The following is a 22,394-nucleotide window of genomic DNA, read 5'->3' as shown; positions in this document are numbered from 1 at the left end:
TCAAGAACTTTAGATGGTAGTCTATTTATGGTGTAGGCAGTAGTAAGGACAACTTCCCCCCAATATTGTTTTGGCACCTGATTTTGAAAGAGAAAGGCTCGAGTGGTTTGCAAAAGATGGCCATTTTTTCTCTCAGCTACCCCATTCTGTTGGGGAGTGTTAACACAGGAGGATTCATGCACAATGTCTTCTTTCTGAAAAAATGGGTACAAATTCTGATTAAAATAATCTGTAGCATTATCAGATCGAAACCTTTTAATTCTCACACCAAACTGAGTTTGGACCATGTTATGAAAGTTGGGAAGAATCGTACCCACATCAGATTTAGACTTAAGAAGAAAAATCCATGTGACCCTAGTGCAATCATCAATAAAGGTGACGAACCATCTGGAACCAGTAATGTTGGGAATTTGAGAAGGGCCCCATATATCCGAATGAATCAAATAAAAAGGAGTTGAAGATCTTTTATTGCTGATTGGGAAAGAAACCCTTTTGTGCTTAGCAAGTTCACAAACATCAATTCCTTTAAACAAGGAAGGAAGCATTGTTTTTAAAATAGGAAATGAAGGATGACCAAAACAGAAATGATGACGCCAAATTAAATCTTTATTTGAGGTAGATAAGAATGACTCGTGTGTGACATGCATAACAGTGTGAGATGATTTGCTGGTTGCTTCAAGGTAGTAGAGTCCATCTCTTTCCTTAGCAAGTCCAATCTTCTTCCCCGAAACCTGGTCATGAAATACACAATAAGAAGGGAAGAACACAACATTGCAGTTCACATCCTAGGTGAGTTTATGTATAGAGATAAGGTTAGTGGATAACTTAGGAACATGAAGCACATTTTTAAGTAATAGGGATGGAGTAATTTGAATATTCCCAATCCCTACCACTGTGGTGAAAGAACCATCAGCAACAGAAATTTTTCTATTGCTAGGACAGAGTGTATAGGTGAGAAAATGTAGTGAAGAGGGTGTCATGTGGTCAGTAGCTCCAGAATCAAGAATCCATGGAAAAACACTAGCCGAGGCATGTAATCCTAGAGATAAAGACTCACCTGAGAGAGCAAGAGAGGTGGAACCACTTCCTGGTTTCAAGGATTTCAGGAAGCACCTTAGCCTTTCAATTTCTTCATCATTAAATGGTCCCTGACTTGAGTGTTCTTGCTGCGGGGTTGTGGAGACATTATGGGCCTGTTGAACTCCTTTTGAAACTCCTCGATTTCCCCATTCCTAGCTGGATGTGGGAGGTTTCCCATGAAGTTTCCAGCACCGATCTTTCGTGTGTCTGGGCTTCTTGCAATAGGTGCACCAGAGGTTATTGTTAGAGTCACGGGTGGTTGTGTCACGAGCCAAGTTGTGATTGTTCTCACCCTTTGAACCACTGTAACTTCCTCCCCTTGCCCCCATGGCTGAGCCTTCGGGATCTTTAGGCTCAAGCATGATTCCACGGCGGCTTTCCTCAGCTCTGACAAGGGCTATGACTTCATTCAATGGAGGCACTTCTTCTTTGCCAAGAATTTGTATTCGGACCTAATCAAATTCAGCATTCAGTCCGACCAAAAAATCATACACTCTATCTCTTTCAATAAAATTCTTCAAGATCACAGCATCATCTGTGCACTTTGTCTGAAGAACCCGATAATGATCAAGCTCATGCCATAAATTTTGCAGCAGATTTGCATACTCTGTAACACTCCTGCTCCCTTGTTTGGCCGCCACAGTCTTCACTTTGACCTCATAGACACGAGCAGCGTCATGGGCTTTGGAATAGGTTTGTCGGACAGCATCCCAAATAGCCTTTGCAGAGGGAAGAAACATACAAGTATCACTGATCTCGGGTGTCATTGAACTCCACAACCATGACATAATCATGGAGTCCTCTTTGTCCCAAGCATCAAAATTTGGCTCGCCCAACCTTGGTCCTGTTCCAAGGAGGTGACTAATTTTTCCTTTTCCCTTCAAATAGGTACGCACTAGTTGTGACCACTTCAAGTAATTCTGGCCATTCAGTCTATATGTTGCCTGAATATTCTGCAAATCACCAGTGTGAGGATGAGAGTTTGTTGCTCCTTCATCGGTTTGGACGGGAGCACTTGTTGCAGTCATGTCGGACATTGTTAATGGAGGAAAAATAAGGCCAGCAGGAAAGGAGAATAAAGGAACACTTCTGGCAATGAAGGCCGAAAAACACAAAAAACTGGCAATGAAGGCCGAAAAAATCTCAAGGTTGACAAACCTAGAGCTCTGATACCATGTTTTGGAATGGTAGAATACTGATATGTTTCATTCTATTGCCAATGGGCATATTTATACAGTTAGCTGCTGCAATAAATAGAAAGAAAGAAAAATAGAAAGAAAAGAAAATAGAAAGAAGAAAAAATAGAAAGAAGAGAAAATAGAAAGTACAAAAATAGAAAGAAAGAAAAAGAAAGAAAAAACTTTCTAAATCAATCCTTCCACAATCCTAGGAATATATACAATTCTATTTTCAGATCTGAACCAATAACCCCACGTTTTCCAACACAATCAGACCTGACTGAACCATCAAAACTTCTTATGACATTCCATTACCATGTTTTCATTGCTCAACATTCAAGGTGGCTTGTGCAGGTCCCTGCACATTCCGTTTCAGCTTAGATTTTAGATCATTTTACTCTCTGCATACATCAGTCTTCTTTTCTGTTAAAATTTTATTTCCTCGTTTGGATTATCAAGGAATTGTGTACATGCATTTACTTTTCTTTTTAATTAGCTGGTCATGGAAATTAGTGTATTATTAAGATGCTTTCTTTCTTAAAAGAGAACATATGCTAATTTTCCATATTGATTGTGGAAATTATCTTGCAGGGTCCTATTAGTGGTTATCGAAGTGTCTTGAGGACATTCATTTCTGCATTTATTGCATCTTATGAGATTACACTTCAGGTAACTTTGGTTTGAAATTCTGTTATTATATTTGAAATAATCTACTATGCTTCTTGCTTATCCTTTCTTTCTTCATGGTGCAGATAGAAGATGATACCCTTAAGTTGATTTTGGATATCCTCTGCAAAATTTATCACGGAGAGGTTTGGCCACAATACTGGTTGTTATAATTTATAAAGATATTCACGTTCACTATGTTATGCTGTAACTAGCTTAGTTTATGGAGGTTATTGCCATTTATTGTGCAGGAGTCACTTTGTGTTCAATTTTGGGATAGAGACAGTTTTATAGATGGTCCTATTCGGTGTCTTCTTTGCACTTTAGAGGGTGAGTTCCCATTTCGAACTGTTGAACTGGTTCGCTTCTTATCTGCCCTCTGCGAAGGAACATGGCCTTCTAAATGTGTGTAAGTAGAATTTCTTTTATGTATTTATATTTTCTGTGTTGGTTGTTCTTTGTTTTTGTTTTGTTAATTTGTTTGCATGGCTCCATTTTTTTGCCCTGTAGAAGATTGTAGGGTCTTCTCTCTCTTTCTTTGGAGGACCCTTTACAGTAGAAGCAGATTCTTCTAGTTTTACTGTTGCGTATATGAGGCTGGCTGTGTATATTTTCCAAGAGTGCCCCATTCTCTTTTGTTTATATTTGTGCTCTTACTGATGTTAACGAGTTTGTTGATTCAATAGCAAAAGATGGTGTCCTAGCTTACTAACAGAAATGGTGATGTAATTTTGGCTGGGGTTTTGATTTGGAAGTATCATGCCAATCTAATATGAGGAATCTGGATAGATGACACATCATGGAACACCTCTCATGGTAGTTGGAAGTCAGTTTGTTAGGATGCTTATATAAATATATATGCATAAATATGTATAGGTGTAATACTGGAAGAACTTTGACCAATCAAAACCCCCAGGCAAATTTTGATGAATACCACTTGATTGGTTACCACTTTTTTGATATTGTGTTGGTAGGAGAGATTCTTATATCCTGTAGAAGCAACTATTTGATGACTATAAAATGATGAGTGGCTGTTATATTTCCGTTTTCTTTTATTTTTTTAAACACAGAAATACTAGAAAATTTCTGTTACTCCATCTTTTGCATCCGCACATTCCTTGTAGTGATTAGGGAGGAAAGACATTTACTTTAAATCTTCCATCCTAATTTTTGAAAGTAAAGACTGTACTAGGATTGGGGAAGTGCATATCCATAACCTGCATTCTTTCCCAAACATAAAGTTGTTCATGCTTAAACCAATAATGCAAACCATTTTCTGTACTGAATGTTCAGCCCATAATTGCATATATTGTATACTGCTTTTTTTTATTTTTTTTTCTATTTTTCATTCTTGAAAGATTTCTTGGATACTGTTCAGATCAATTCTGGCTACCAGTGTAGTCTGATGCTATTTTCTTTGCTTATCATTTCAACAGGTATAACTTTTTAGAAAAGTCAGTTGGTATATCAACATTGTTTGAGATCCCTGGTGATATAGAAAACATTTCTCAGATCATAGAGACATACTGGCCGCTGCATGTTCCTGGGGTTGAAGGCCTTCTGATTCCTAGTCAAACTCATGGTCACATTTTGAAAATCATTGAAAGAAATACTGCTCTTGTTCGTTGGGAGGTATATGGGCCTAAATGCTGAACATTCAATTTTTCTTTGTGATCTTTAAGCTGGGTATTTAATTTGGATAACTATATTAGACTTCTCTTGTTGTGGTTTGGTAAAATTTATTCATGCTTAGCCTCATCCTCCAATTTGTTTTCATGTTAATGGTTTACGGAATTTTGTTTTAATTAGAAAAAAGGACTTGTAAATTATGATGATGGAGAATACAATATCCTTCTTTATAACTGTCACTAATGTTTTTATTCCATCTTTCATTTTGGTTTTACCTGACATGTATCACTTATGGTGCAGTGTGCACAATCTGGAGTGTTAGTGTTGCTCCTGCGTTTGGCCCGGGAGTTCTATTTTAGCAGACATGAGGAAGTACTTGTTATTCTTGACCTTCTTTGTCGACTGGCGTCCTTTAGCAAGGTATTCTGCTATTGATATTTCATCCTGACCTGCTTTGTCAACCGGTATTCCTCCTTAATGTTGTTGCTTACCTAATTATTCAAAATTTGGGTCTACCTATGAGGTTGTGATGAATGGCTGTGGACAGAAACTTGGGGAGGCTGTGAGCTGTGGGTGTTAGCATGATTATCACATTCTGACATGGCTATGTGGTTCTATAAACAGCAGGTCCTCAAAATCTATGAGACTACGAGTGTTGACTTCATGCTTGTACATCATGGCCACACTGTAGTAGAACAAATGTAGTTGGCCACACTTCATAGCTGCTTAATCATGTACATTTTTTTGGGTAGAAAAAGACGAATAAGATTCCAAACTAAATCATGGGGTCCAAATAGAGTACAGAAGACATATTGAACATGCCCCACTCTAGACATACAACACTATGCTCTCCAGAAAAGACTACCACTCACCATGCATATATGATGTACATTATAAAGTAGATAAAGTAGTACTATCCATTTCACCAACATTCTATAAACTGCAGGTCCTCAAAATCTATGAGACTATGAGTGTTGACTTCATGCTTGTATATCATGGCCACACTGTAGTAGAACAAATGTAGTTGGCCACACTTCATAGCTGCTTAATCATGTACATTTTTTTTTTGTAGAAAAAGACGAATAAGATTCCAAACTAAATCATGGGGTCCAAATAGAGTACAGAAGACGTATTGAACACGCCCCACTCTAGACATACAACACTATGCTCTCCAAAAAAGACTACCACTCACCATGCATATATGATGTACATTATAAAGTAGATAAAGTAGTACTCACCAACATTATATCTGGCAAGTGTTTCATGGTAATATGCTTCTAGCACACCAGAAATTTATAGGAACTGCAGGCAATGAGAATGACATTCTTATTGGATTTCCGGAGAGTAAAAGTGGAAAGAGGTTCTCAAATTTATTGGCTGCGTCAATAGTAGAGAGGAGGGATCATCACATATGAGACGTCTAATTGGAAAAGCCAAAGCTCTTGCATCTGGATTGAATATTTACTTGTAAAAAACAAAAAACCTGGAGTGAATATCCTCATTCACATGAATAAGGAGATTGGTAATTGTAGAGAAGATGGGCCGAATGGCCCATAGGTTGTTTATTCTTTCTTGTTATTTATGTTTCTTTTCTGTAATGGGCCTTTCTCTGGGCCCATCCTGTCTATATTAAGTTCTTTGTAAATTCTTGCCCACCTAAGGGCCTCCTTGTAATTATTCAAATATATCTTAATAAAAGAATGTTAGGGTGCTGAGAGAGAGTAGGTTCGAAACTCTCATTCTCAGACCCTCATTGCTGAACTCTCAAGCTCTCTTCTCTTTAGTTTTCTTCATGGTATCAGAGCATATCTGAACCTGAATATCATAGGGTTGGAAGCTTAGTCACATACTGCCTGATTCTTGGAGGTCAGTGGACGAGCCCAAGACTAGAATCTCTTGGGGAAGGGGTTTGGTGACCAGGAAGAATCAGAGAAAAAAAAAAGGGGAAGGAGAAGGGGAAAAGCTCGGTTCTGTTTTTGAAGCTCGATTGTGTTTGGACTGTTGAAGCTCGAACTGTAAGTTGTGCTCAGTTTTCTACTCTGAAGTTCAACTGTGTTTGGACTATTGAAGCTTGACTGTGTTTGGACTGGTTGTTCTGTTTTTGAAGCTCGACTGTGTTTGGACTGTTGAAGCTCGAACTGTAAGTTGCTCAGTTTCTGGTTGTTCTTTATTATCTTCGACTGTGTTTGGACTGTTGAAGTGTCCGAAAACCCTAGCTGTTTTGTACTACCTTCGACTGCATTAAATCTAGTTTAACCCAGGAATTTCTGGACTGTTTTTTCTCTTCTTCTTGGACTGTTAAAACCTGCCGAAAGTGTTTGGATGTGTTTGAAGCTCGGTTCTGTTTTTGAAGGAGAAGGGGAACAGCTCGGTTTTGTTTTTGAAGCTTGACTGTGTTTGGACTGTTGAAGCTCGAACTGTAAGTTGTGCTCAGTTTTCTGCTCTGAAGTTCGACTGTGTTTGGACTATTGAAGCTCGACTGTGTTTGGACTGGTTGTTCTGTTTTTGAAGCTCGACTGTGTTTGGACTGTTGAAGCTCGAACTATAAGTTGTGCTCAGTTTCTGGTTGTTCTGTATTATCTTCGACTGTGTTTGGACTGTTGAAGTGTCCGAAAACCCTAGCTGTTCTATACTACCTTCGACTGTATTAAATCTGGTTTAACCCAGAAATTTCTGCGTTGTCTTTCTCTTCTTCTTGGACTATTAAAACCTATCGAAACATCCTTGTAACAAGGCTGTGTATTGTTACTCATATTTTGGCTGTTTTAAGGGGCTATACGAACTGTTTTTTGGGGTCTTTTCTCTTCCTTGACAGTGGGGCTGTCTCTATTGCCCACACTGTGTTTGTGAAAAGGCCTGTTCAGCAATACCGATTGGTATTTACTCTTCTTGGCTGAGTGCACAACTTTGAAAAGGTACTTCGGCTGATTGCACAGTGCCTAGGAGTTTCTGATTACTTCTTGAAGGCTGAACTCAGTATATTGTCTTCTTGTGGTCGGCTGAACTCTGTTTAGAGTATTTACATGATGTACTCCTCAGAGTTTGAAAACAAAAGTGGTGCCGAATATGGACTGGTTCAGGGAACTCCAAATGATTCCTTATTGACTGTGACCACAGTTAAACTAGATGGAACTAATTATCTGGCATGGTTACAATCAGTAAAGATTCATGTTTGTAGTAGAGGAAAGTGGGGATTCATTTCCGGGAGTAAGAAGGCTCCCCCAGAAGATGATCCATCCTATGAGAAGTGGATGCAAGAAAATTACACTGTCATTGGGTGGCTTGTGAACTCAATGCAGCCGCAAATCAGCCAACATATGGATGAATTCAGCAAAAGAAATTTGGGACAGTGTTGCGGAAACCTATTCACAAAAACTCAATGTGGCCCGGGCATATAAATTGAGAAGTGATGTAAAGAATTTAAGACAAGGGGAGAAACCTCTTGCTGTATATTTCTCAACCCTGAAGTCCTTATGGCAAGAGATTGACCTAATAGAAGCTGTACCTTGGGACACCACCAATGATGCAGAGACTTACAGAAAATTGGTTGAAAGGGACAGGGTATTTGAGTTCTTAACTGGACTAAACCCAAAATATGATATCACAAAACGGAATATTCTTTCCAAGGAGTGTGTCTCTTTGTCACAAGCTTATGCATTGGTGAGTAGTGAAGAGAGCAGAAGGGCTGTTCAGGTTCAAGGGGCTGATATGAATGATCGCTTTGCCAATATGGGGATTAAACCCAAAGGGAATGCTGGAACTTCTGGTGGCATAGGAAAGAAATAAGTTATATGTGAGTACTGCAAGAAGTCAAAGCACACCAAAGATAAGTGCTGGAAATTACATCCTAATCTTGTTCCCAGTCGGTTTCAGAAAAAGTATGATAGTAAAAGATCAGGAAGTGCAAATGTAGCTACCGGGCCAGATAGTGAAGAAATGTTTACTTCTACACAGTTGGCAGCCATGAGAGCAGAATATGAAAAGTTTGGGAAGATGATTAGTCAGCTGAGTGATGTGACCTCTTCTTCCAACCCTTCAGGTAATTCTTCTGTTGCTTCAGTATTTGCTCATTCAGGTATAAGGGCTTCTGCCAATCATGCTACCACTTCAGGTAATCTCAAGATCCCTTGGATTATTGACTCAGGTGCTTCTGACCATATGACTAATCTTTCTACCCTATTTGTTTCATATGACTTGCTCCCTGGACGTGATAAAATCACTTTAGCTGATGGTTCACTTGCCCCTATCTCTGGTAAGGGAACCATCAAGGCTACGGATTCCTTGTTCCTACCTTCTGCCCTTCATGTACCTAAACTAAATACAAATTTGTTGTCTGTAAGCAGTTTAACCAAATCACTAAACTGTTGTGTAACCTTCTTTTCTTCCTACTGTGTTTTTCAGGATCTGGAGTCTTAGAAGGTGATTGGGAGTGGCCATGAGGCGAACGGAATATACCTGCTTGATACCCTGGAACAATGCACTGATCATCTTGGGAATGCTGCTTTTGGATCTGTTTATTCAGAGTCTGTTAGTCGGATTATGTTGTCATCGTCGTTTTGGTCATCTGTCTTTTTCTGCCTTGAGTCATCTTTTCCCTGAACTGTTTAAGGGAATTAGTTTGTCTAGTCTTCATTGTGAGTCTTGTGAATTGTCAAAGCATTGTAGAAACAATTATCCTTTGAGTAATAAAAGATCTTTTCCTTTTAATATTGTGCACTCTGATGTGTGGGGGCCTTACCACTTACCTTCCATGGGTGGCTATAAATATTTTATCCTGTTTATTGATGATTTTTCTCGGTTCACTTGGATATTCCTGATGAAATCCCGTGATGAAGTTCCAAGACTTGTAAGACAATTCCATGAATTTGTTTTAACCTAATTTGATACCAGGGTTAAAATTTTCAGATCTGACAATGCAAAAGAATACTTTGAGAAAAACCTATCCTGCTATCTCTCTGACATGGGGGTTATTCATCAAAGCTCATGTGCTAGGACCCCAGAACAGAATGGAGTTGCTGAGAGGAAAAATAGGCATATTGTTGAAGTTGCAAGAAGTATCTTATTTGCCTCACATGTTCCTACTAGGTTTTGGGGTGATGCTGTTTTTACTGCTACCTATCTTATAAACCGTATGCCATCCAGGGTTTTGGGGTTTAAGTCTCCCTTCAATCTTCTTCATCCAGACAAGGACCTTTTTCTTGTTCCTATTCGTGTCTTTGGCTGCACCTGTTATATACATGTTCCAAGTGTCCAAAGGCATAAATTTGAACCCAAAGCTCAAAAGTGTATCTTCCTTGGTTATTCCCCCACACAGAAGGGTTATTGTTATTTTGATCCAAAGTCTGGCAATCGGTATGTCTCAATGGATGTCACCTTTGATGAGCTTTCCCCCTTTTATGGTTCCTCTCCAGAAGGACATTGTCCACAGGGGGAGGATTTGTCACAGGTGTTTGCTCTTCCTCTTCCTGTCCCTGTTGAGTCTCTTGATGTGTCTGCTTCTCTTTCAAATGCATCAAGGGTGGATCAGTCATTCCTTTCCCCTTGTCCCAGTACTCTACCTCCTCGTCCTATCCTCAATCCCAAGGTGTATCAAAGGCAAAGATCTAGAAATGTGCAGGTTGTTTATCCTACAACACATGGGCCTCATACACTTCCAGTCACAGAAGAGACAACAGGTATTGTTTCAGCATCTTTGGATTCATCCTTTTTTGACCTTGATATTCCCATTGCTGTTAGGAAAGGAAAACGGAAGTGCACTGCACACTGCATTTCCAAGCACCTTTCTTACAGTTTGCTTTCACCTCCATACTTTGCCTATCTCTCTTCTGTTGCTTCTCATCCTATTCCCAGGTCTGTGTCAGAAGCTCTTAAGATTCCAGAGTGGAGGGATGCTATGAGATCTGAAATCGATGCCCTATACAAGAATGACACATGGGAAGTGGTGGATTTGCCTGAAGGGAAGGATCCAGTCGGTTGCAAGTGGGTCTTTACTATCAAATACCAAGCTGATGGCACTATTGAAAGGTACAAGGCCAGGCTGGTTGCAAAAGGCTATACACAGACATATGGGATTGATTATTTAGAGACCTTTGCACCTGTTGCCAAGATGACATCTGTGAGGGTTCTTCTATCTTTAGTTGCTCACTTTGACTGGCCCCTTTATCAATTGGATGTGAAGAATGCATTTCTGAATGGTGAATTACATGAGGAGGTTTATATGTCTCTTCCTCCAGGGATGTATGGAACTGATATGAAAGGGAAGGTATGCAGGCTGAAGAAATCTCTTTATGGACTAAAACAGTCCCCTAGAGCATGGTTTGAGAGATTTAGAACAACACTTGTTAACTTTGGTTATGTGCAGACACAGTCCGATCATACTCTTTTTGTGAAGAGGAGTGGACCTCTGGCAGTATACTTCATTGTGTATGTAGATGATATTGTAGTGACTGGTAATGATGTTTCAGGAATTCATGATCTAAAATCTTTTCTCCATACAGAGTTTGAGATTAAAGATTTGGGAGACTTAAGATACTTTCTTGGTATAGAAGTGGCTCGATCCAAGGATGGGATTCTTATATCCCAAAGGAAGTATGTTCTTGACTTGCTCTCCGAGACTGGAAAGATGGGTGCTAGACCAGTTGCTACTCCTATTGATATGAGTCATAAACTCTCAGCCTCAGAAGGGACATTGTTAGAAGACAAAGGAATCTTTCAGAGACTTCTTGGGAATCTTTTGTATCTATGCATGACTCGGCCAAATATTGCATATGCAGTCAGTTGCATTAGCCAATTCATGCATGCTCCCCGAGACACTCATATGGCAGCAGCAGAGAGAATCCTATGTTATTTGAAGGGCTCCCCAGGAAAAGGTATTCTGTTTGCCAAGCATGGTCATATGAAAGTTGAAGCCTACACCGATGCTGACTGGGCCGGAAACATTGATGACAGAAAATCTACTTCTGGGTATTGCAGCTTGGTGGCTGGTAATGTTGTTTCTTGGAGAAGCAAGAAACAATCGGTTGTTGCTCGGTCCTCTGCTGAAGCAGAATACAGGGCCATGGCACATGGAGTTTCTGAATTATTTTGGCTAAAATCATTGATGGAAAAATTTGGAGTTGAATATGACAAGCCAATGATGTTGTATTGTGATAATCAGGCTGCCATCAACATTGCTCACAACCCAGTGCAACATGATAGAACCAAGCATATTGAAGTTGATCGACACTTCATTAGGGAAAGGATCTCTTCGGGTGAAGTGTCTTCCTTTCATCACATCTGAAGGACAGTTGGTAGATTTTCTCACCAAAGGCATTCCCAAGGCAAAACTTCAGCATGATACCAGCAAGCTTGGCATGATTGACATCTATGCTCAGCTTGAAGGGGAGTGTAGAGAAGATGGGCCAAATGGCCCATAGGTTGTTTATTCTTTCTTGTTATTTATGTTTCTTTTCTGTAATGGGCCTTATTCTGGGCCCATCCTGTCTATATTAAGTTCTTTGTAAATTCTTGCCCACCTAAGGGCCTCCTTGTAAATATATCTAAATAGAAGAATGTTAGGGTGCTGAGAGAGAGTAGGTTCGAAACTCTCATTCTCAGACCCTCATTGCTGAACTCTCAAGCTCTCCTCTCTTCAGTTTTCTTCAGTAATATTGGGTTTACTTAACCAGGTCTGTGTTGATAGAAGTGAGCCTTGTTTTTTGCAATTCGGTTCTTTAGTAAGAAAGACCTGTATTTAAGAATAGACCATCATGTCTATGTATTATGTGGATGGGGCTGCTATTGGGATTCTTATTATTTTAAATATGTTTTGTCCCTGAACTGATTTTAAGTTTGTAATTTTGTAGGCTGTATGTTTTTCATTGTTGGACATTGGTAATTCATCTCCAGTTCAAGCAGCTCGCACAAGTGGGCATATAGAAGAGAGTTTACGGTAATTTACTGGCTTACAAAATTTTCTTGATATTTACTTTCATCGAGCCTTCACATTTTGTTTTATTGATTGTACCCTATGATCATTTTGGATATTCTTCCATGTCCTTTTTTACAAATAGTTTACTATTCTATTTTCTCAGTATAAATTGTTTATTGTCTTCTGTAGGGTTGATGTTGTTGAGATTATCTGCACTTTGGTAAAAAATTTATCGCCTGATGGTAGTGGTGCAAAACTGATGGCCTTGAGCATTACTATAATGGCGAACATGTTGAAGTGGTATGCCATTCATGTTTCTGTTTGCTTTGCACATGCATTGTGATTCTGAATACGTATTGTTGTATGGTTGTATCACTAAGCTAAGCTATACAGAAGGTGAACACCAAATGGACAACTATAAACAGAAGGCTCATTAGTAGTTACTATTCATCAGCTTCTCAGGAACCTGGGCCTGTATAACTTAACTCGGCCTTAATCCCAATTATTTGTAGTCATCTACACGAACCATCTCCCTCCATTATAGGCCATCAAGAGCTTTCCTGTTAGGTTATAAGCCCTTGGATTATTTCTTACTTTAAATAACCATCAGCTAGTATATTGCATTCTTTTAAATCCAAAATGAGATTGTATTTGCTACTACAATGAATATGATATTAGATGATTTTCTAGTTTCTACAGTTCCAGAGATACTCCAATTGGCTCACTTTTCAGTAAGGCTGTGTTTGGTAAGAGTGCAAACGCTGAACTGAAGCGAATTTGCAAACTGGTTCAGCTTTGCAGGTGTTTGGTAAGAAAGCATTTTTATTACAGAAAATGACAGTAAATTTTTTGTCTGACATGTTTCATTCAAAATAGGAGCAAAGTTTGTTTTCAAAAACTCGAAGCAAACTTTTGCACCCAAAGTTGATCAATGTAAAAAAGGTAGATTCCTGTCTTGGAATCACAACCAAATACGTTTTTTAAGAATACAAAATTTATCAAGGCAGAACCAAACCAAGTCTGCATTTTTTCATGAACTATTTGCATTTGCATCTTACCAAATGCACTCTAAATGTTTTCATATTTGTTCTTTTACTTTTTATATGAATGATTCTGTTTTTTTTTTTTTTGCTTCAATAGATGTTTTTCATTTATACTAACTTTTTATGGACTTATTTCATTGATATTATGCAATTATTAAGTTTTGCAAGTCTACCATTTCAAACATGTTCATGTCTTACACTGTTGGCCATAGAAGAATAAATATAATGTAGTTAATTTAGGGAAATGTAGTTGAACAAACAGTTTCCAAAGCCAAGTCTTTTATTTGTTTGCCATTTGCCTTAACTTGTGGTATTGGGGGAAATGTGGCCGAACAAACAGCTTCCAAAGCCAAGGTATTATTTTTATTTGGCATTTGCCTTGCCTTATGGTTAATCATGGTCAGGAGGACATTGATAAAAGTAAAGAGGTGCTCCTGATTATTTAAATCTCTGACAAAATGATTAATCACAATCATATCCTTATATGAATTTGATATAAGAAAAATGTTTGACAATTTCATGTTAAAATTTGTGTCGATTTTCTTCTATAACTGGAAAGTAAGGTTCCTTGAAAAAAATAATAAAATAAATAAATGAGAAGGGTTTCCATTCTTCCTGTACTGTGTGTACATATAAAAGAAAGATTTTTTTTTTTTTTTATAGTGTGTAATGGTGAACTTTTTGTCCCAATTCTGCAATTGCAGCTCTCCATCTCATGTTGCTGTGGTGGCTCTAAAGTCAAATATACTTGATGTGGCCCTGAGGATAAATAGTTTTGAAGAGAACAGTAATGTGTCAAGGTGAATTCATAGTCAAACAATATCCTTTTTTTATTCCTAAATAACTTGGTCATAGCTTGGTGGTAATAGTAGTTGTTATTTACACAAGTGGTGAAGGTTCAAATCACATTACATGCATATTATTTTATTCATAAAAAAATCCTTCTTTTATTCCTTATTGGTGCATCAAAGAAATGTTTAAGAACTTATAATCTGCTTGCTTCATCTTACTTTTCAAATTTTAACAGAATTATGTTATTTTGACAATGATGTACTTGTATGCATTCCAAATTTATTGTAATAAGTGTTGGTTCCCTTGATGTTTCCATCCATGGAATGTTTTCAATCAATAATTTAGTATAGTTTTTGCTTGCAACTCTCCTAACTTAGTAGAAAGTATTTTAATAAGTATACTATTCTTCCCTTTTAAATTTTTCTTCTTTCACCTTGGAAAAGGATTAATCTCAAATACACTTTGTACGCTTTTCCCCACTGTTTTTGTGTTGCTATTAGAAGAGCATTGTTAGATTGATTTAAGTTTTATATTTAAAATCAAGCTTTCATCTTGTCACAAGGAACTTCTCTTCTTTTCAGTGGCAGATGGTGTCTGTCGGGTGGACTTGCAAGAATGCTCTTAATTGATTGTGAACAGAATGAGGAATGTTGCCAATTGACTATTTCAGGCATGTTTCTCTGATTCTTGTTGAATGAGCAATTGTCTTTAAACTGTTTTTGTTTGTTGAGGTTCCTACATTATGTTATTGTTAAGTTTCCTGTTTATGCTTAATGTTTAAGTCCTGCTTCTCTATTCACACCATTTCCATTCATTGGCTATTCATGTCATTAGCCTCTTCTAGCATACTCTAAATCCTGAATCTGTTCTGGCTATTTGACCAAGTTGATTGTTAGCAAATTCAATATTAGATAAACAGTTATGGTGATCATATGTCCAGTTATGTGTAGTTCATCTTATTGGTTAAATTTGAACTAGGTTTATTTGAACATATGTTTAACTAAATAATACTATCCCACCTATGGTTCGAGCTTTCTGCAAGGAATCTTTTCTTGGAAAGGTTAGCGCTTGTGATGTGCTGCAAAGAAGAAGGCCTTTTTGCTGCCTCTCTCCTCATATGTGCTTGTTGTGTGGAAAAGTGGAGAAACCCTACCCTACTTATTAATCTCCTGTTCCTTTGTTACTCTTATCTGGGAGTTTCTCTGTGATCTTTCCGGTTGCAGGTGATTCCCTCCTCAAGAGGTGGCAGACATTTTCAGGCCTAACTTCCTTCAGCAATTAAAGAAAAGAGGAAGGTTGATATGGTGAGCTACTAAGGCTGCAACTGTTTGGGTGGTTTGGGAGGAAAGGAATAACAGAATTTTTAATGGCAAAAGTAAAACTGTGGAGGAGGTTATTGTGACAATGGAATACTTTCAGAGTTCACATTTTGGATTGAAAACATGGAATGCTTTCAGAGTTCACATTGACTGATATTCTAAGGGCTTGGAAGGAGATAGCACAATCCTCTAGAGACAAAGAATAAAAATGGAATGGAAACCCCCCACAAGGTAGTAAAGATAAGCTGAACTTTGATGGATGCTCTCTGGGTAATCCGGGTATGGCAGGTATTAGTGGAGCAATTAGAAATTCAGAGGGCAAATTAGTGGCCCTTTACTCCGGGACACTCGGTGTGGCTAACTCCATAACTCTGAAATATTGGCTTTACTACAAGGTCTCAGATTAGCTAAGCAATTGGGCCTCAGAAATATTGGAAGGGGACTCAAAAGTTCTCTTGGCATGAAGTAATAGACATATTCCATGGACTCTCAAGAATGCTTTCAGGGAAATAGAAAGGACTTCAAAAGAGCTGGATGCTGAATTCAAATGGGTTAGAAGGATTGCAAATGGGGTAGCTGACTTCCTTGCTAAACAAGGGGTAGAAAGGCAGCAATTGTTTTGGGGATCTTTGTAACATAGTGTTGGTTTTAGGGCTGATGTTATGGTCATTAAATTAAACTTTTAATGCTTTTCACATGTTTTTAATATAATCAAAGTTCCATTGATAAAAAAACTAAATAATACTATGGTTCTTAGTGCTGATCATTTTCTTTTCTACTTAAGACATAAGGTTTTCTTGTAGTAAGATTAAGTTGAGCTTTTCCTTGGTATACTAGTATTGCATTTTAGTTTAATTTCGGGTCTTTTCTGTTTCTCCTGTCATTGTTTCTTCTCTCTTCTTTCCATTGTACATTTTGTTGGAAGAGGAGATGTATTCTTCTGTTTAATTATATGGTACTAATTAAGCTTTGTTGCTAACTTTGTGGGCTACCAATACATCATGACATGTGTTAGTGCATTTATTAGATTGCTTGGTATTTAGTGTAGCAATTTTTTCTTTTCTTTTTTTCTTTTTTGTATGTATTTGGTTCACACAGTGGAATGCAGAATAAGCTTATCACTTTCTTTGCAAAGTGCAATATGGTAAGAAGAATATGACTATGTTGGTTCAATGCAATCATTTTGTTAAAGTTCGACCTGCCCTAGAAGTCTGTTTTGTTTGTTAGCTGTAAAGTAAACAGCAAGAAGGAAGAGAGGAATGAAGAAGGAAGAAAGAGGAAGGAGAAGAGAAAAGGTCTGGTTCGAAAATAGGAAAAAGTCAACCCTAGTTTCGGCCAGACCTGTTATTATATTATTAATGTGACTAGAAAAGACATAAGTGCCCTTATTTAATTAAGGGGCACTTGAACTAACATAATAGTACACATCAGCACTCTCAACAGGTACAAAGACCAAAATACTCCTTCACTAATACTCCCCCTCAAGCTGGTGAGTATATATCATATAATTCTAGCTTGTTACATATGTAGTCCACTCTCCCCTGACTCAAACCTTTTGTAAACAAGTCTGCCCACTGATTTCCTGTATTAACATATGCAGTCTCTATCACTCCATTCAGCACCTTCTCTCACAAAATGACAGTCAACTTCGATGTGCTTGGTTCTTTCATGAAACACCGGATTGGAAGAGATATGAACCGCTGCCTGATTGTCACAATAGAGCTTCATTGGAGTACTGATGTCATATCCTATCTCCTGTAGAAGATTCCTTAGCCACACTAATTCACAAGCAGTATGTGCCATGGCCCTATATTCTGCTTCTGCACTGCTTCTTGCCACAACTGTTTGCTTCTTACTTTTCCACGTTACCAGGTTACCCCCAGGAAGGTACAATAGCCTGTGGTAGACCGTCTATCAGACATGGAACCTGCCCAATCAGCATCGGTGTATCCTTCTACTTCCAGTTTTCCACCACTTTTGTACAGTAACCCACAGCCAGGAGCTCCTTTCATGTACCTCACAATCCTTAGCACTGCATTCCAATGTGGGACCAAAGGTTTCTGCATGAACTGACTCACCACACTAACCGCAAATGAAATATCTGCCGAGTAATGGTTAGGTAGTTTAGTTTGCCTACAAGACGTCAGTATCTGCCAGGGTCTTCAAATACTTCACCTATATTACTGCTCAGCTTCGTATTTGTTTCCATAGGTGTCTTAGTCGGTTTAGTACCCAACAAACCTGTTTCTTCTAGTAAATCAAGCACATATTTCCTCTGACACAAATTAATGCCATGCTTAGATCTTGCTACATCTATGCCCAAAAAGTATTTCAATTTGCCCAGGTCCTTTGTCTGAAAGTGTTCCTGTAGGAATGCCTTCAATCTGTCAATGCCCATTTTATCATTCCTAGTCACAACGATATCATCTACATACACCACCAGTAGTATTTTTCCTGCTGGAGAGTCATGATTGAAGACAGAATGATCAACTTGGCACTGTTTCATACCAAACTTCTTGACCACCTCACTGAACCTACCAAACCATGCTCGAGGGGACTGTTTAAGTCCATATATAGCCTTCTTAAGTCTGCATACCTAACCATCCTCCCCCTGAGCAACAAACCCTGGTGGTTGCTCCATGTAGACCTCCTCGAGCAAATCACCATGCAAAAAGGCATTTTTTATATCTAGTTGATGTAGAGGCCAATCATACATAGCTGCCAGGGAGATGACAACACGAACTGACCCTATCTTAGCAACCGGGGAGAATGTCTCTGTGTAGTCAATGCCATAGGTTTGGGAGTACCCTTTTGCAACCAATTGTGCCTTCAGGCGCTCAACACGACCATCTGGCAAGTACTTAACGGTATACACCCACTTACAACTGACAACCTGCTTCCCAGGAGGAAGAGCGGTGAGGTCCCAAGTGTGATTATGAGGTAGGGCAGAGAGCTCTTCTTCCATAGCACGACACCACTCTGGAGAGGTAAGGGCTTCCTAGACATCCTTAGGAACAACCACTGAGGATAACAAGGAGATGAACTGACGATGGGAGGCGGAGAAGTGAGTAAGGGAAACAAAATTGGAAATAGGGTGAAGGGTGTAGGTGCGTTTAGCTTTCCGTAAGGCAATGGGGAGATCAAAGTCGGAGGCTGGTGTCGGATCTGGAGCCGGATCTGTTGACAGTGATGAAGCCGGAGGAGGCACAACCGGTACACGTGGGCGATGTGTATACACGTGACGGATAGGTGGATGGTCAACGGACGGTGGCACCGGAGGCAAAGACGTAGGCACGATTGGAACCAGAGGAGGATCAGCCACAGGAAGGGGAAGAGGAGGAGGTGACGTGGAGGAAGTAGCATCACCGGACTCCATGAAGAACAGAGTAGACTCGAAGAAAGTAACATCAGTACATACCAAAGAACGACGAGAACTAGGATGGTAACACTTGTACCCTTTCTGAGTCCGGGAATAGCCAAGGAAGATACACTTAAGGGATCATGCATCTAACTTGTTAGTCCCGGGACCCAGATTATGGACGAAGCAGACACACCCAAATACCCATGGAGGAAGCGGAAACGGAGACATGTTGGGGAACAAGACACTAAAAGGAGAACGACCATCCAGAATAGACATGGGCATCCGATTAATTAAGAAAAAAGAGGTGAGCATTGCATCGCTCCAAAAGGGTTTGAGAACATTCATGTGGTGCATGAGTGAGCGTGTCGTTTCTACAATATGTCGGTTCTTTCTCTCAGCAACCCCATTTAGTTGTGGGGTGTAGGTACATGAAGTTTGGTGTATAATGCCATGTTGGTCCAAGTATTCTTGAAAAGATGAAGACAAGTATTCACGGCCATTATCAGAATGGAAAATTTTGATGTGAACGCCAAATTGATTGCGGATCTCAGCATAAAATTTCTGGAAGATGGCGAATAATTCACTTCTTTTTTTCATCAAATAGAGCCACGTCATTCTTGAAAAGTCATAAACAAAAATAACAAAATATTTGTGTCCATTATATGACATCACTTTATAAGGACCCCAAACATCTGAATGAATTAAAGAAAAATGACTCGACACTCGGTTATCAACCCTAGAACTAAAGGGAACACGATGGTGTTTCCCAAATTGACACGACTCACAATCTAGAACAGAAAGTTGACTCAATGAAGGGACCAAGGACTTTAGCACTTTCAGTGAAGGATGATCAAATCTACAATGCCACTGGAGAGGAGAAATAGATGACTGAAGTGCCGTTGACGTTCTTCCACCACCATCAAGATAATACAGTCCACCGGCTTCATGCCCTCCACCAATCTTCATCCCCGTCTTGAGATCCTGAAAAACACACATAGAGGGGTAAAGTAATGGAGCAATTAAGGGACTTGGTCAGCTTACTAACAGACATAAGATTAAATGGAAGTTTAGGTACATATAAAACAGAGGATAGGGACATAGGGTCTAGGTCAACATTACCAACACCACGAATAGATGATGTGGAGCCATTAGCAAGGGTAACAAATTGTGATGTTGAGCAATGAGTGAGAGATGAAAACACACCTGGAGTTCCCGTCATGTGATCGGAGGCTCCAGAGTCAATAATCCAGGGTTTGGGTGTGGATGCCAAACAAGCCATACCTGGGTGTGCAAAGGTAGCTATGTTCTGCTGCGACGTGGATTGGACAAACCTTTCATACTCATCATGAGGAACACTCACCTTCTCCTTGCCTGGACCATCTGGAGAGGTAGAAGGCATCTAGTCAGCTGACCGGTTCTCCTGTCTAAAGCTGGAACTGGTGTCACTAGTCATGGCATGGTTGGCCCGCATCGCGGGTGGACCATGTAAGTCATAGCAGTAGTTAATAGTATGCCCATCCAAACCACAATGAGTACACCTCCGTGGACCCGAGCCACGTCCTCTACCACGAGCTCCCCCTGAATCTCTGCCTCCAGTACGACCACCACCACGGATATGTGTAGATCCACCACTACCACTCCGGCCATACACTGGACCACTACTGCCACCACGGCCAGGCTGGGCTCCTCGAGCCCCACTTCTGCCACCTCGTCCTCTCGACATTGCAAATGCTGATTTATCGGAGATATTAGAGTTTTCCATAGATCCAATGGAAGTCCTCCGAAGATGAGCAAACACCTCCTCTAAAGATGGAAGGGCAGATCCTCCTAGTATCTAGGCTCGTACTGGTTCATACTCAGACTTCAGCCCCACCAGAAACCGAGTCACATCAAGTTGCTCTCTCTGTTGCTGCTGAACCTTGACATCAGAAGTGAGAGGGTGATAGACATTTAGCTCATTACGGATATTTCTCATACTGGCATAGTACTCCTCAAGGCTCTGATTTCCCTGTTGCAGATTGAAGTATTCCTGATACAGTTGATATACCCTAGTTGTATTATCCTGACCAGAATACAATTTCTTAGCATGATCCCACACCTCTTTGGCTGTGTCAAGAAACATGAAGTTCACACTGATTCTGGGTTCCATACTGTTCCACAACCATGTGATAATCCGTGCATCTTCCTGTTCCCAGTCTTCATACTCCTAAGAATTAGTGGGGGGGTTCTCCTCTCTTATGTGCTTTACCTTCTTTTTCGCCTTCAGAAAAACCTCTATAGACTTGGCCCAAGGGACATAATTCTCTCCATTCAGTTTAAAGGAGGTCATTTGGACATTCAGGTAGTCAGTAGATATCATCACACTAGGTTTACTATCATTGTTATCTGCCATTGCCGAATTCCCTTATCACTGAATCCTGAGCACTACACACTGCACACAGACACTTCACCGAAATCTGCACACTGATTTCAGCAATGACAAAGGCTGACAGTTGTACTTGTAACACAACAAACCCTACTCTACAGCTACCGGAGGTTTCACCATTAAGTAAACACTACTTCCCTTTGAATCACACACAAACCAGCATAAACCCTAGCATACTGCAATCTGAAAACCCATCATACGATCTGTACCACACCTCTCATGTGTTCCATAACAGAAAATATGCATAAAAAAACTCTTTACCTCTTCGCCTGAAGGCCAACCACACGAAGGAATGAAACACCACTGCACCACACACACCAGCCCTACATTAATTAGGGGAGGGCTTAGAAACCGCATCAACCAATCACCAACGACACCACCGGAGGCATAGAAACCTCCAAGGGAAGAGGGCAATCACTCCTTTTCAGCCCTTTTCCCAGTCTCCAACCAACGGCTGAGAAATCCAAGAAAAACCCTAGTTCAAATGCGCAGAAAACAGAATTCTAGCAGGTCTGATTTGTTTGATGTAGCTCTGATACCATGTTAAAGTTCGGTCTGCCCTAGAAGTTTGTTTTGTTTGTTAGCTGTAAAGTAAACAGCAAGACGGAAGAGAGGAAAGAAGAAGGAAGAAAGAGGAAAGAGGAAGGAGAAGAGAAAAGGTCTGGTTCGAAAATAGGAAAAAGTCAACCCTAGTTTCGGCCAGACCTGTTATTATATTATTAATGTGACTGGAATAGACATAAGTGTCCTTATTTAAGTAAGGGGCACTCGAACTAACATAATAGTACACATCAGCACTCTCAACAGGTACAAAGACCAAAATACCCCTTCACTAACACATTTTGTTTTTGGATGCCTAAAAGGCAATACTTCATTGGAAAGTGCTCTGATTACAAAGATGACCATAAGCAAGATCAGTCAGAAAAAACAGAATATTAGAATGTGAGCATGCAACTAGAGAGGATTAAACTGCTGATCAAAAGCACAAGTGA

The 22,394-nt window shown here is 39.6% G+C and overlaps 1 protein-coding gene across 3 annotated transcripts in view; it reads left to right on the top strand.

The window, feature by feature from the left end:
* Positions 1-22,394, top strand: part of LOC104600140 (nucleoporin (DUF3414)) — a 117,193-nt gene that overhangs the window by 58,498 nt on the left and 36,301 nt on the right. For all 3 annotated transcript variants that reach the window (XM_010262981.3, XM_088887399.1, XM_088887400.1), the window contains 9 exons: positions 2,850-2,927; positions 3,011-3,070; positions 3,176-3,333; positions 4,361-4,556; positions 4,854-4,973; positions 12,398-12,483; positions 12,652-12,762; positions 14,210-14,305; positions 14,879-14,967. In XM_010262981.3, coding sequence (XP_010261283.1) covers positions 2,850-2,927; positions 3,011-3,070; positions 3,176-3,333; positions 4,361-4,556; positions 4,854-4,973; positions 12,398-12,483; positions 12,652-12,762; positions 14,210-14,305; positions 14,879-14,967 — 994 coding nt within the window. The remainder of the gene's footprint in view (positions 1-2,849; positions 2,928-3,010; positions 3,071-3,175; positions 3,334-4,360; positions 4,557-4,853; positions 4,974-12,397; positions 12,484-12,651; positions 12,763-14,209; positions 14,306-14,878; positions 14,968-22,394) is intronic.

The sequence above is a fragment of the Nelumbo nucifera genome, chromosome 5 (assembly GCF_055504915.1).
Source record: "Nelumbo nucifera cultivar China Antique chromosome 5, China Antique-T2T, whole genome shotgun sequence".
In the NCBI taxonomy this organism is placed as follows: Eukaryota; Viridiplantae; Streptophyta; class Magnoliopsida; order Proteales; family Nelumbonaceae; genus Nelumbo; species Nelumbo nucifera.
The sequence above is the reverse complement of the archived record's forward strand: the minus strand, read 5'-3'. Positions and strand labels throughout refer to the sequence as shown.